The sequence below is a fragment of the Hakea prostrata genome, chromosome 5 (genome assembly GCF_041222555.1).
Source record: "Hakea prostrata isolate BN-2017 chromosome 5, UWA_Hpros_2, whole genome shotgun sequence".
Classification (NCBI taxonomy): Eukaryota; Viridiplantae; Streptophyta; class Magnoliopsida; order Proteales; family Proteaceae; genus Hakea; species Hakea prostrata.
In genome coordinates this window covers 56,933,521-56,948,684 of record NC_142604.1, presented here as the reverse complement: position 1 = coordinate 56,948,684, position 15,164 = coordinate 56,933,521, and the positions used below count along the sequence as shown (strand labels likewise).

The window sequence follows — 15,164 nt, the reverse complement described above, 5'->3', positions numbered from 1 at the left end:
CTTATCCAATCCATTTCTTTGTCAGAAATAGACCATTCATTTCTTTGTAGATATATGACATGTGTCACAACATTACATTAAATGGTTAAAATCCATTTATAAGTCACATCAATGAGTTGTGATTAAATTTTTTTTTAAAAATGATGTGACTTATAAATAGACATCAATCTTTTGATGTGATGTTGGGACACATGTATCACATCTACAAGGAAATGAATGGTACATTTCTTTATTAGAAATGGACAAAGTATTAGTCCCCCTATGGCCTTAATTTTGTCCATTACATTAGAAAGAGTTGTCCATCTATGGTGTTCCTCTTCTTCGTTGACGAGAGAATCTAAGGTTCTTAGAAGGATGTTTCTGGGATCTAAGGTTTTCATTGATGGGTTCTTTTCTAAGAAAAACAAATGAAGAAGGATGAAATTGGTTGCACATAGCCACTGTTCTGTTTTTGTTTCTCTTTTCTTATTTCTTTTGTCTACTCAGTGGAATCTAATAAAAGACTTGTTTATATAAATGAGAGTGACGGATTATCTCCTCTTGTTTTTCACTGGAGAATGATAGGTATGTATTTAGCCGGAGAATGGCGGCGTTTCTCAGCAAAGGGGGAGAGAAAGGTTTAGGGTTAGAGTTCAACTTTACCAAAATCGATGGTGTCGAGGGTTATGCAAGTGGATAAGATGAATCCAAAGAGGTTGAAATTGTAAATTCAACAACTTCTAAAACATATCATATAAATTGACAAGAGTACCTTTTTTCCAACCATTAGATTAGTCACGGACACATGTCGACATTTTGACGCAAGCTCTCTTTTTAGCTTGACAAGTCTTGGCTGCATTCTTCCGCCTGTAGGGTGTGTAACAGCTACGATTTCTAATTCGAGCTATTTTCATAAATACACCGGACGATTCTATCACCAATCACGTGAAAAGTATGATGTTTGTAATGAAATTTTAAAAGTTCACTTCCCTTAAATTAAAAAACTTGTCTATTAATGTGTCACTTAACTTTTTTGTTTTTTACCTCTAAGATTAAAATGGTGTGGTGAGACTAGAGTACATATTTAGTGATGCAATCGGTCGTTTTCAATTTCCATTGGGGAATATAGATCTCCCCTTCCTCGAGACCCATTTGTTGTTTCTTTGATGCAACGTCATCGGTCAAGTTATGTCTCCTCTTAATGAGGATGACATCTTCATGGGTGGGCTCTTCCACCTCAACGGGTGCCTTTCCCTTCTCGGCACCTTCGGTAAGCATTTTTAGAACCCCCTTGGGGGCTTGTGCAGCAGGTTTCGGGGAGGGGGCGACAACACCCTCGGGCTCTTTCCTCTTCACCCGAGGGGTTCTGTCTTTTGTTGCCTCCATCCCTTTAGCAGCTAAGGCCTTCACCGCCTTCGGATTCTATCTTGAAGGCACTGCATGATGGAGAAAACAAAGTCAACAAATCATATATAGTGAACAACTCAAAGTAAAATTAAGTTCAGCAAAGTTATAAGTGGGTTCAGGAAGCTCACCGGGGCTAGACCCACATTTGAAGGAGAGCTTCATACTCCATCACAAGACCATGAATCTCCTGACATGCCTTAATGGATTTAATCTTCTTGATGGCACTTTCATCGTCAGGAGTTAATGCCAAAGCCGATTCACCTAGGTATAGGAGTCGAGCAGATTCCAGGCCATCGGGAAAATTGAGTTTGGATGGTGGCGCTCGGCAAAAGAAGTACCATGACACCACCCTTTATGGTTAGAAGGGCAGCTACCTTCAGCTAAGATGCCACCCGACCATTGCAGTTCGGTCTTGTGATGCTTGGAAAGAAAAATCCAACCGGAAGGGTTGGATTTACTAATAGAGTAAAAATGGGAAAATAAAGGAAGAGAAGGTTGAACTTCAAGATCAAAGCAGAGCCCGAGGAAGCCGACGATGTGACGCCAGCGATTCGGAAGAAGCATCCCCGGGTAACCTCCCAATGATTCAATTTTCAGAGAATAAAGGGGAGAAGAACGAGAATCTAACACCACTTTTTAAGGTGTCCAAATAAAGGGAAAACTCCTCGGAGGGTTAGAGCTAACTCTCTCGTTCGGGTTTGGTACCCGAAGGAGATACGACGGAGGCAATGAGTAATAGTCAGAAGCAGATTCTAACTCTTCGTTAGTGAAGTGAGAGACGAAGAAACTGGGACCTTGGGCTGGTCACCTAGATGGTCGGGAAGCCTTGGCTATAGCTTTGGAAGACTTTTGTTTTTGGGAATAGGAAGGCAAGGTATTCCCTGAGGGTTCCCTAGGGTTTCAATTTGGGCCCATAGAGGCAAGCCAGCGATTGGTAATCCTACTACGGATCACCTTTGTCACCTGGATAACTCAACGGAGGCAGAGGGAGTAGGTTGGTCACCGGAATCATCTCATCCGGCGACGTTACCAGAAAAAGCCTCATCAAAAGTTCTTCCACTGCCCATTGCAGGGAAAGAGAAGGATTTTCTACTGGAAGGAGAAAAAAAAAATCCCAAGAACAGAGCCCCAAACCCGAAAGAGCAAGTAAAGAAAGATAGTGAAAGAAACAACAAGGAAGGATTGATGAACTTACTTGTTAAGGTTACTGGAGAAGAATTGAAGCCTGAAGATTGAAAAGCTTGCAAATGCAGAGTGAACACAGAGAAACCTCAAAGACATACAAGTTTGCAAATGAGACGGTAAAAGTTGAAGAAGTCTGGAAGAGTTTAAATAGGCAAAACATTAGATCGTGTATGGCTAAGATGCACTTGGATCAACGGTCAAGACCGAGCGACGTTTTGTGATTCAATCTAATGGATAAGATTAACCTTATCCAACGACTACGACGGACTATCTATTCGAGCCTAGAGGTGATGATGATTACGGCTGACAGAGGTCACGTGGCGTGAAGGGAACAGGTTACAAGAACCATGGGCAGTTCAAAATGTACCATTACACAGACTAGTGCAATAAATGCGACGTTTTGAGATCGGGAGGACGTTTGGCCTTCTATCTACCTCATCTCAATGATCGTGACCGGTAAAAATCAAACCAAGCCCTCGGTTATCCCGACTGCTTGGCCTGGGGAGCTCATGATGAGGATGAAATAGCTCTAAATTGGGTCCAACCACGATTGGGTCATGGGCTCCAGTTGGGACGGGCTTGACCACAATTGGGTCGATCCAGAATTCAAATCAATAACTAACGCTAGGACAAAGGGATCCTAAGGTTATGGGGATAAATGTGATCCCGAAGAGTTTGGGATACATGATCGAGTTATAAAGGGTAACTACCACTAACGTGAGATGGGCGATCGTGCTAAGAAAGGCAACTGCCCATATCTCCAAAGGAAAGGTAAAAACCCTAAGATCTAACGGCCACCAAGAGGAGATACGAACGGATCCAACGATCAGGAATAAGAGGTAAATCCTATATTAAAGTAAAGCTTTAAACCCAACAGATGTATCCAAATTGTTTCCCTCCATTATCGTTTCAATTAAAGCTCTGTAACTAATCAGAGCTTTGTGATTTGATCCATTACTAACTTAGCCTTCGGAGGTGACCACGCTACCATGCGGTTGGGACATGTCTAACCCTATCTTGCAGGTTTTTCATTAAGGATCTAGAGGTTAAAAAGATTTCGGACTCATCAACACCAAAAAAATCACATATATAATAAACTAAATTTAAATACACACGTACAACATACAAGTATCAAGAATGTTTTCTAAAAACACCTAAAAATAATTCAGAATATTATATCAAACATAACTGAGCTTATTCTTGACAAAAATTCAACAAATAATAGCACTCTAACTCCCCAACACTGGCTGAACCAGTGTCCACTAGAGTCTAAACCAATTTACAATTTTTGCAGCATATAATTAACAGATTAGTTAAATCTGAGATAATCTAGATCCAAAAGAGCATCAGAAAATATTAAAATATTAAATATATGCAATAATTTTAAGCACTAAATATACAATATTTAACAAATTAATAGAAATAGAAGTGATTTTGTTAACGCAGTGCCAAAACCCAACCTAGCCGAGCCAGATTACACTATAAATTGTTCACAAACAGCAGCAGAAGCATGAACTAATATGCACATATAAAATTAGTTAATTATAAATGAAAGAAACATCAAGTTTATTAACCAAAAGATGGAGAAAACAATCCAGTCGAACCAGATCCACGCATTGCATATCAGATTATAAATAAATTGAAGAATCCGAGAAAGATAATTGAAATAATATCAAAAAATGAATCGAAATGCCTAAATCAGTTAATACTTAATAGTAGTGATAAGGTATTTTGATTATTAATAAGAAAGAGGGTAATTAATCTGGAAAAACCAGATTCAACAACGGATTCAAATTTACAAAGAAATTGAGCAATCAGAGAGAATACATCCAACGAAATGCCAAGAATCTAACCTAGAAGCCTTGAGTCACACTCGCAGGGCCTTCAAAATGAAAAGCACCAAATTCCTCCAAGAACTGAACCGTTATATTCTACCCAAGAAAAAAAATAAAAATACCATTATATTCACAATTTACACTAATGCCACGTTCATAATCAAGCAAATTTTTTTTTTTTTTTTTTTTTGGTATGGATCAAGCATTTATGATGGTTTCAATATAAAGATGAGGAAGACAGAGATTATCATCCTAAATTTGTTTTATATCGCTCCATCGAACATGTGAGAGACTATTTGAGAAGAAATTGAGTCTTATTTTGTAAAAAGACAAAAATGCCCTCATCCCAAAATAAAATGCATAAAAAAAAACATTCCAAATATATTTGAATCCTTTTTTTCTTAAGAATTTGAGGCGCCCATCTTTTAAATTTTAACGAGCTCAAAATTCTAAACATGACCAATTGCTCATCTTGTGGAACGAATGCCGAATAGGCAAGCAAGATGCATCTAGGCACTAAAACAAGTTCTTGAACATTTCGGATAATAAAATTTGTTTTCACTAAAATACGATGTAAAAAGTTATAACTGTGCCAAATCCTACAAAGGGCTTAACCTAGCAATCCTTGGAGGGAGCCCCAATGGTGCTCCTATCACACTCCACCTTACAATTGGGAAGGGAGCCAACCTCTTACAGTCACAAGATAGACAAGATATTTAGCAGTGATGTGAGGGGAGCACAGTAAACTCAATTCGGAGGGAGGTGGACTTATGAGATAACATTGCCCTGTAAAACAAGAGATCATTTCTTGCAGTTCAAGAGACACATTAATAGGGGCAAGAACAAGACGCTGGCAACCATGTGTTTATCTTCGTTATCATCTATCATCAGTAGCCCAAAATGACAGCATTCCCTGCTACACCATAATTTCCATTGAACAAATTGACTATGTATTCAATAAAGGGAATACAATCCACTCAGTTCCCAGATAGTACTGTAAGTTTAATGGATCAGAAAGGCTTAGAACAGGTGTGATCCTACTGCTCAGTTTTCAACTGTAAGTTTAATGGATCAGAAAGGCTCAGAACTGGTGTGATTCTACTGCTCAGTTTTCAAGGGTACAAATTGTACAGCAATTTCTTCTCGTAAGAAGAGCAATAGAAATTCATACTAGGAAAAGATTTACCTCGACTGACATATAGTGTCACTTAATTCACGGCCCTTGGTTTCAAATGGGAAAAGCAGACAGCAAACCCCTGAAACAAACATAACGATTAAGAACAGAACAATAGCTGCAGTCTGATGACAGCCATCTACCAATGCCACCGCCACAAGCGGGCATATTATTCCACCAACTCTTGCCACTGAGCTTGCAACTCCAAAACCTGTTGTTCGGACTGAAGTCGGGTAGACCTACATGAAAGGATCAACATGGAAACACTAGTTATTTGGCAGAGGAAAAGCAAACTGCACACATAAGATAACATGGACATATTAGTTTTTTTGGTCCGTCATGCTCACTGTTCAGACCAATAGTCCTAAGGTGTGACCATTCATCACCAAGGTTCAAATGATCAAAGAAATAACAATTTAATTTTGGGTCTACCCCATGAATCTCAAATTCAGATTTTCCACAAATTAAGCATTGCTTTATTAATGATGACATACAACTAACTCCATTAGCAATCAAGAACAAGAAGTCAACAACAATAAGCCTTGTCCCAAGCAAATGGGATGACTACTTGGATCATTGCCTTCCAACCAGCTCTATTTGAGACTATACTAGATATAAGGCTCAAGCTATGCATATCCTTTCTCACCACTTCTCAAAAAGTTATATTAGGTATGTCTTCATTTCTTCTAATTCCCTCAATCTAGAATAAATCACTCCTCCGTACATGGGCATTTATAGGCCTCCGTTGAACATGTTGGTACCACCTCAATTGATTTTCTCGTAGCTTATTATTTATCATAGCAACTCCTAGACCAACTTTAATATGATCATTCATTACCTTATCCATTCTAGTTTTGCCGCTCATCCATCTTAGTATCATTGTTTTTGCTAAACTGAACCCGTCTGATAACTCATCGAGTGTTTCTGCGTCGAGAAACACCAAAAACAGTTCTGAGTGTTTCTAGAAGCAGAAACACTTTTTTAGGCATTTCATAAAACTTGCTTATGGAAGTAGAAAAAATACCCATAGGCATTTGTTAAAATTTGTTTCTTGAAATAAATTTGGATATTGTAATAAAATTTATGAAATTTGTCGTTGTTATGTTTTGAATGGCAAATTCCATAATACCCCTTCTAAAACTATTTCACTTAAACCCAACCCACACCCAATTTTTGCTTCAAGAAATATAGACGTAGTTGCTGCATCACAAGTGTTTCTCTAAGCAAAAACTTTCATAACATGTGAAACAAAACGGTTTTGTCAAATGGTTTTTGGCCGATTTTTTTGCTTCTCAAAGCAAGAAACACCAGAAACTATTTTTCTGTGGATTATCAAATGGGTCTTGAGTTTATTTATATGATGCTTTTTAAGAGTCCAACAGTTTGCACCATGCATTATAGATGGTTGTATGATAATCCTATAATTTCCATTTAAGCATTAAAGGAATACATCGATCACATTAGAGTCTGGACGCACCTCTCCACTTCATCCAATATATTTTAATTCTTTGGGAGACATCATCGTCTATATCACCTACCTATTTTATTTATGATTGACCCAAGATGCCTAAAATAATTGCTTTGTGGAATCTCATTCTCATCAAGTTTCTTACACACTATATATTCTGTCTTTATTCCACTTACTTTAAAGCCTTTTGATTTCAAAGTTGCTCTCCTTGATTCTAACTTAGTATTAATCCCAACTTGTATCTTATACTCTACTAAGACAATATACAACAACAACAACAACAACAACAACAACAACAACAAAAAGCCTTATCAAAACTAAATGGGGTCGGCTACAGGGATCTTGCCTTCCAATCCACTTTGTTTGAGCCTACAGTAGATACAAGGTCTAAGCTATGCATATCCTTTCTTACCACTTCTCTTAAGGTTATCTTAGGTCTGCCCCTAGTTCTTCTGATTCTTTCAATCTCAATTAAATCAATTCTATGTACAGGGGCATTTACATGCCTTCGTTGAATAAGGCCATGCCACCTTAAACGATTTTCTCGTAGATTAAAATTTATTAAAGCTACTCCCAAACTAGCTCTAATATGATCATTCCTTATCTTATCTTTCCTAATTTTGCCACTCATCCATCTTAACATCCTCATTCCTGTCTTTGTTTCTACTTAGTTTAAAGCCTTTTGATTCCAAAGTTGCTTCCCATGATTCTAACTTGGTATTAATCCCTACTTACGTCTCATTTATCAAAACAATATCATCAGCAAAAAGCATACACCAAGGAAACTCATCATGAATGTCTTTGGTTCATTTGTCTATTATACAAATAAATATGCATTTAAAGCTGATCATTGATATAGCTTTTCCTATGTCAATTAAGACCATATGAAGATCTTTCCTCACTCTCTATACCTTTCCATATGTCCCCTACTAAAGTAAATAACCATTGTAGATCCTCCTAGCATAAAGCTAAATTGGATCTCCATAATACTTATCTCAAATGGGTTTCAACTACTCTCTCCCACAACTTCATAGTATGACTCATCAGTTTAATGCTTCTATAATTATTACAGATTTGAATATCTCCTCTATTTTTGTAAACTGACCATAAAAAAAAAATTTGAGGGAAACACAAGTTTCGACCAGGTGAAAATGGGAAACCTAGGTGGGAAACAAATTTTTAGGAAACTTTGGGCTTTTTTGTGCAAGTTTCAACAGGTCTTAGAAAGTATTTTAGGGTGAGACTCTGTATTTAAGCTAATTAGAGTATAAAGAACACATTGGCTGTATTTTACTAAAAATCAATGTAGATATATCATTCAATGTACATAACGTCAATGTAGAGTTGTCAAACTTAACTATTTAAGTACATAACATTCAATATATCATTTCTAACTTCAAAACATCAAATACAAAGTAACTGAAAATAAAACGAAAGTACAACTCAGTGCCAAGAGGAGTGCCTCGGTGGATCCATCCTATGAGCTAAGTAGTACAATGCCTATAACATCCTCTCCTCCAACCAACGAACATAGACATCCATAACATTTTATGCCTATGATTGTCAAGGTAATCGACAACTGTAACTTTATAAGTCTGGTCATCAACATGCCTAAGATAACCAGTTTGAGGGAATACGCAATTTGGATAGGGAAGTCCTGATGGAGGGGGTATTTGTCGTGGTATTTGGGGAGACATGAAAGAAACAAAAAAAATTGAAATTTTGGAAAGCTACGAAACTTGCAGGAAAAAGTCCCAGGTTTCCATGAAATTTCCCATGTTTCCCACGAAATTTGGGAATTTTTTTTTCTCATGAACCAGCTGCTGGGTTGAACCAAGTTTCGATAGGTTTCAAGGTTTCGACAAAGTTTTGACGGTTTCAATCGAAACTTGGGATTTTTTTTGGTCCCCTACTTTTTCGTTTCGAGGTTCCCAAAATGGGAAATTTGCAAGTTTCAAACCATGGTGCTTTTCCTTGTTCATCTTGCATTTTTCTTGTGCCCATAATCTTATTAAACAACTTGGTCCGCCAAGCTAGCCTATAGATTCCTAAGCTCCTCCATACTTTTATAGGGATTTCATCAAGACCGTGTGCTTTGCTTATTTTCATCCTCCTTGAAGTTTCTTTTACTTTGGATATCAAATTCTCTATAGATATGTTTAAAAATTGGTACCATGGCAAAATAGTGTAATGCCCAAATCACAAAACTTTAAGTATATTAATTTAGTAAACTAGAGAAATAATTTTGCCATCTCTTCTTGATGTTCTCATCATGTACTAGTACTTCACCATTTTCACTTTTAATACATCCAACATGGTCTAGATCTTTACTCTTCTTGTCCCTATCTTAGCTATCTTATAAATAGTTTTTTCCCTTTCCTTCGTGCCTAGCTTATTATATAAATTTGTCTACTTCTTCTCTCCCTTGCTTTTCCACAATTTTCTTAACTTCAATTCTAGCCAACTTATACCTTTGCAGATCCTCTATATTTAAAACTAGCTTTCTTATTCTTCATGGCTACTAAAACCTCACCAGCACCAAGTCTTTAATGGTGCTTTCCTTTGATTCACCTGACATCTTTAGCCACCTTCCTATATCCTAATACACGTATCCATCTCATTCCACATTGTATTAGTGTCCCCGTTAAATTCCCACTTTCTTTGTTTAACCCCTTCATTAGTGAAAGATTTCAAATTATTTCCTTTTAAGTTCCACCACCTTATCCTAGGATAATTAACCTCACACCTTTTATTGTTTGAGTTAAGCACACATCCAAAACCACTATTATATGTTGTGTAGGTAAGCTTTCTCTTGGTGTCACCTTGCAATCCTTGCGCAACAATCTATCAAACCTTAGACCTTATAGTTAGGAAAAAATCTATTTTGCTTCTATGATTTGCACTTTTGAAGGCAATTAAATGCTCCTTTCTCTTTTCGAAGTGCATATTTATGATAGATGGATCAAAAGCAACAACAAAATCTAAAATTGAGATGCTTTCCTTATTTCTCTATCCAAAATCATATCCTCTATATACACTTACATAGCCTCATTGATCTTTTCCAATATGCCCATTTAGATCAACCCCTTATGATAATCTTTTCTCATTGATGAATTCTTTGAACTAATCCATCTATATTTTCCCAAAACTGTAACTTTAGACTTTCATCCAATCCTCCTTGAGGTGCATATGCACTAACTATATTTATGATCTCTTTCTCCATTATAAGTTTGATAGCAATAATCTTACCAACTAATCTTTTAACATCCACCAAATTGTTCTTTAAATCTTTATCCACTATTATACTTATGCCACTTTTATTACTTTTATCCCCAGTATACCAAAGTTTAAAGTCACCCAACTCTTTAGCTTTTTTACCCTCCAATCTAGTCCCCTTAAATGCAAGCTATATTAATCCTTCTTTTCCTTATAACATCTCTTAATCTAGGCTATTACCTGTTAAACATCCTACATTCCAAAGATGCCAATCTAATCTTACATTTCTGGACTATCTTCTTTACATGTATAAATATGGAATAAGAGTAGAGAAGGAAAGATTGAGATGAAGAAGATGAAGGAAAGATTTGTAGAAGATAGATGAAAGAAGAAGAAGAAGATTGAGAATGAGAGGAGTCTCAATTGATTGAGGAACTCCAAAGAAATCTAGTACTTACAACTGAACTCAAATAGGGAAATAAGAGTCCAATATGGACTCAAACAACCTTCAAATTTCAGCTCGAGATTTAGTGCCAAGCACTAAATCTCGAGCCTATTTCTTGTTTCCCAAAATGCCCTCCAACACTCCCCCTCAAGTTGGAGAATAACATCAAACATTCCCAGCTTGCTACAAATATACCTCACTCTTTTTGCCCCCAAAGATTTTGTAAATAAGTCAGCCAGTTGTTCTCCAGTTCGTATATGATGAGTGGAGATCAGTCCCTGTTGAAGCTTCTCTCGAACAAAATGGCAATCAACTTCTGTATGCTTTCTACGCTCGTGAAAGACGGGATTCGATGCTATGTGAATAGCTGTCTGATTCTCACACCACAGAGATATAGGAGACTCCTAACTAAAGCCAAGCTCACCCAATAACTGTTTGATCCACATTAGTTCACAAGTGACAACTGAAATGGCTTGGTACTTAAAACTCTGCACTGGATCGAGCAACTACTGTTTGCTTCTTACTTTTCCAGGACACAAGATTCCCTCCATCAAAGGTACAATAACTTGTAGTAGACTCTCTATCACTCGGTGCACTAACCCAATCTGCATCAGAAAATCTTCAATTCTCCTATGACCATGATCTGTGTAGAGAAGCCCACATGTAGGAGCTTTTTTTAAGATATCTCAATATAGTGCACAACTGCATCCCAATGACTGGTACGAGGGCTAGATAGAAATTAACTCACAACACTGACTAGAAAAGCAATGTTAGGTCGAGTCAACCAAATTGTTTAACTTTCCAACCAACCTTTTATACTTCTTAGGATCTTTAAGGGCATCTCCATCTTCAGGCATAAGTTTTAGATTTGGATCCAATCATCCCCGTTTTAGATAGTAAGTCAATCAAATATTTTCATTGGGACAAAACAATTCCCTTCCTAGACTGGGCCACTTCTATCCCTAAGAAATACTTGAGTTTTCCCAAATCTTTGGTCTAAAACTATTTCTGTAGGTAGGTTTTCAATGCATCAATACCAACTAAATCATCTCCAATAATGATTATATCATCCACATACACAACTAAGCATATCCTCCCTATACCTAAGTGATAGTAGAACACAAGGTGATCACTCTTGCATTGAGTCAAACCAAACTAGGTCACAACTGAAGTAAACCAGCCAAACCATGCACATGGGAACAGTTTTAGACCATATAGTGATTTCTTCAAATGACACACCAAACCATTCTCCCCATGAGCAACAAACCCTGGAGGTTGCTCCATATAGACTTCTTCATAGAGATCCCCATTGAGGAAAGCATTCTTCACATCCAGCTGGAACAGGGGCCAATGATATGTAGCAACTAAAGAGATTAGGACCTATATAGAAGTAAGCTTTGCAGCAGGAGAAAAAGTATCCAAATAGTCCACACCATAAACTTGAGCATGTCCTTTGGCTACAAGTCTAGCCTTTAATCTAGTAAGTATACCATCGGAATTTACTTTCACTACAAACACCCAGCGACATTCAATAGCAGTTTACCCAGGAGGTAAAGGAACAAGGTCCCAAGTATGATTTTCCTCTAGGGCTGCCAATTCCTTAGTCATTACTGCAATCCACCTAGGGCTTGACAAGGCTTCAAACAAATTCTTAGGAAAAGGGTGAGTCTCAATGATAGATAAACACAAACAAAAATTAAGAGAAATATTAGTGTATAAAACAAAGTTGGAAACAGGATATTGAGCACAACTCTAAGTTCCTTAGGAAGAGCAATTGGAACATCAAGGTCAAAACAGAGGGGCTTATCACAAGATCCACGAGTGGAGGAGGCGAAGGTGAAGGAGCTGTAGGAGAAGGAGAGACTGTAGAGATCATTAGACATCACCAATAAACAACAGTGATTTCTGTCTGAACAGGTGGAGGTGGTGGTCTGTCTGTAATAGGTCAAGAAATGATAACAGAGAGACCCACATCAATAAAAAAAGATATGCATAGTGTCAGAAGAATAAGGAACAAACTCAAAGAATGAAACATTAGCAGTAATGTTAAAAGAAACACCAAGAAATAGCGACTCGAAACAGAACCAAAACCAAAACACACAAAAATTTAACATGGTTCACACATCAATGTGGTATGCTACGTCCACTGGTGAAGAGGAAGAGTTTTTCACTATGTAGAGAAAAAAAAGGAGATTTCACAACCAATTGCCAAGAATGATGCTACAAGAACTCTCACCCAAAACCCTAACCGAAATCTCAAATCTCTCAAAAATGTGGTAGGCGAATTATATATATATATATATATATATATATATATATATATATATATATATATATATATATATATATATATATATATATATATATATATATATAGACTTCAATTGGGTAAACGGATCAATCCATCAGCCCAAACCCTCCGCTTCCACCATAGATCTCCAAAAGCAGATCACTCGGGTCGCCCACCAAATGTCAGTGTAGGTCCGTCTTCGAAATTGAGTATAAGAATTCAGGTCACAACACAACAAATCTCCACCTTGACCTGAATTCTCCCATAAAGCTAAATAATCTTTATCTTCTCCAATAGACCCTTCATGGGTTAAGCTTTAATCTAACCTAACTCCAATCAAGTCCAAGCAATGCTTGAACTTGGCAATACATAAAGGCTTTGTCAACATATCAGTTGGATTGTCTTTAGTACTAATCTTCAAGACTTGGATATTGCCTTCAACAACTAACTCTCTGACATAGTGATACCAAACATCAATGTGCTTCATCCTCTCATGACACATCTGATCTCTAGTTAAGTGAATAGTAGTCTGGCTATCACAATGGACAACAGTCACCTTCTGAACCATGCTAAGTTCTCCAATCACGCCTCTAAGCCAAATAGTTAGTCACTGCCATATACTTTGCTTCTATGGTAGATAATGCAACTATAACTTGTAAAGTAGCCTTCCAATTGATCGCACAACCTCCAAGTTAAGCACATAACATGTGAGTGACCTTCTTTTTCAAAATGCAATTGGAGTATCCATTTCACTAGTTCCTAAACTCCGAACACGTCCCTCTCAATATCCTGTCAACTTGTCACCACTCTTCCCAAACTTCGAACACGTCCCTCTCAATATCAAAGTATCCATTTCACTAGTTCCTAATGAGTTTTACATAGACAAGATAAGTATCTACTCACCACACTAACTACTTGTGAAATGTTAGGTCGAGCACACCCCATAGCATACATAATGGAACCAACTACACTAAAGTATGAAACACGTGACATATAACTCACCTCCTCATCTGTTTGAGGTGATAAAGCAGTTGAAAGTCTACAGTGAGATGCAATTGGAGTACTAACAAGTTTTAAATCTTTCACGCTAAAACTCTCCAGTACCTTCTCCATGTATTTTTGTTGAGATACCCATAGCTTCCCTGCCTTCCTATCCCTCTTAATTTCCATACTAAGAATCTTCTTTGCTGCCCCCAAGTCTTTCATCTCAAATTCAATGCTTAACTGTTGCTTAAACCTGATGATGTCATTCATATCTTCAGCAGGAATCAACATCTAAGAGCAAATATATGAATGAACCATCAAAAAGTCTTCTTAAGTATACAGAAAAGTCATACGTGTGCCTACTGTAAACCAAAGTAGTCATGATAAAATCAAACCTCTTATACCACTGCCTAAGAAACTGCTTCAAACCATATAAGGACTTTTTCAACAAGCAAACCTCTTCCTCCTTTCCTATCTACAAAAAAACCCTCAGCTTGATGCATATAAATATGTTCTTCTAGTTCACTATGCAAGAATGCAGTTTTTACATCAAGTTGCTCTAAGTACAAATTCTGCATAGCAACTAAAGTAAGCAAAACACGAATGGAACTATACTTAACAACAGGTGAAAATACATCATTAAAGTCGGCACCTTGTACCTGACTGTAGCCTTTAGCAACCAACCGTGCCTTGTATCTGCCATCTCCATCACCTGTGGTGGATTCTTTCTTCTTGTAGACCCATTTGCAACCAACAATCTTCTTCCCTTTAGGAAGCTTGACAAGCTCCCATGTCTGATTTTATGGAAAGACTCAATTTCCTAATTTATGGCCAACAACCACTTCGAAGAACCAGCTGAAGAAGTAGCTTCTGAATATGTTCTGCAACGGACAATGCATAAGCAACAATTTTAGCAATGTCCATATTTTTATGGTGATATAATGTTCCTCCTTGGCCTATTTCTGGAAATGTTGCACTCTTCTTCTTAATTCCATAGAGCACCTCCTGTTTTGGTAAGAGTGGGTGGCTAAACTAAAGTTGATTATGCTTTCTTTGAAGATAGATCATCCACTTCAAACTCTACGTTCTCTCCAAAAATTTTATGACTTTCATCACTATGAATATGTGTTTCTTTTCTAGTATTCAATATAGTAGACTCATCAAAAGTTACATCTCCGCAA

General features: G+C 37.3%; 1 protein-coding gene across 3 annotated transcripts in view; it reads right to left on the bottom strand.

The window, feature by feature from the left end:
* Positions 1-5,320: 5,320 nt before the first annotated feature.
* The window catches only part of NIAP (Major facilitator superfamily protein), a 61,156-nt gene continuing 51,312 nt past the window's right edge, over positions 5,321-15,164 (bottom strand). For all 3 annotated transcript variants that reach the window (XM_089154790.1, XM_089154789.1, XM_089154791.1), the window contains one exon: positions 5,321-5,819. In XM_089154790.1, coding sequence (XP_089010916.1) covers positions 5,589-5,819 — 231 coding nt within the window. In that variant the 3' untranslated portion in view covers positions 5,321-5,588. The remainder of the gene's footprint in view (positions 5,820-15,164) is intronic.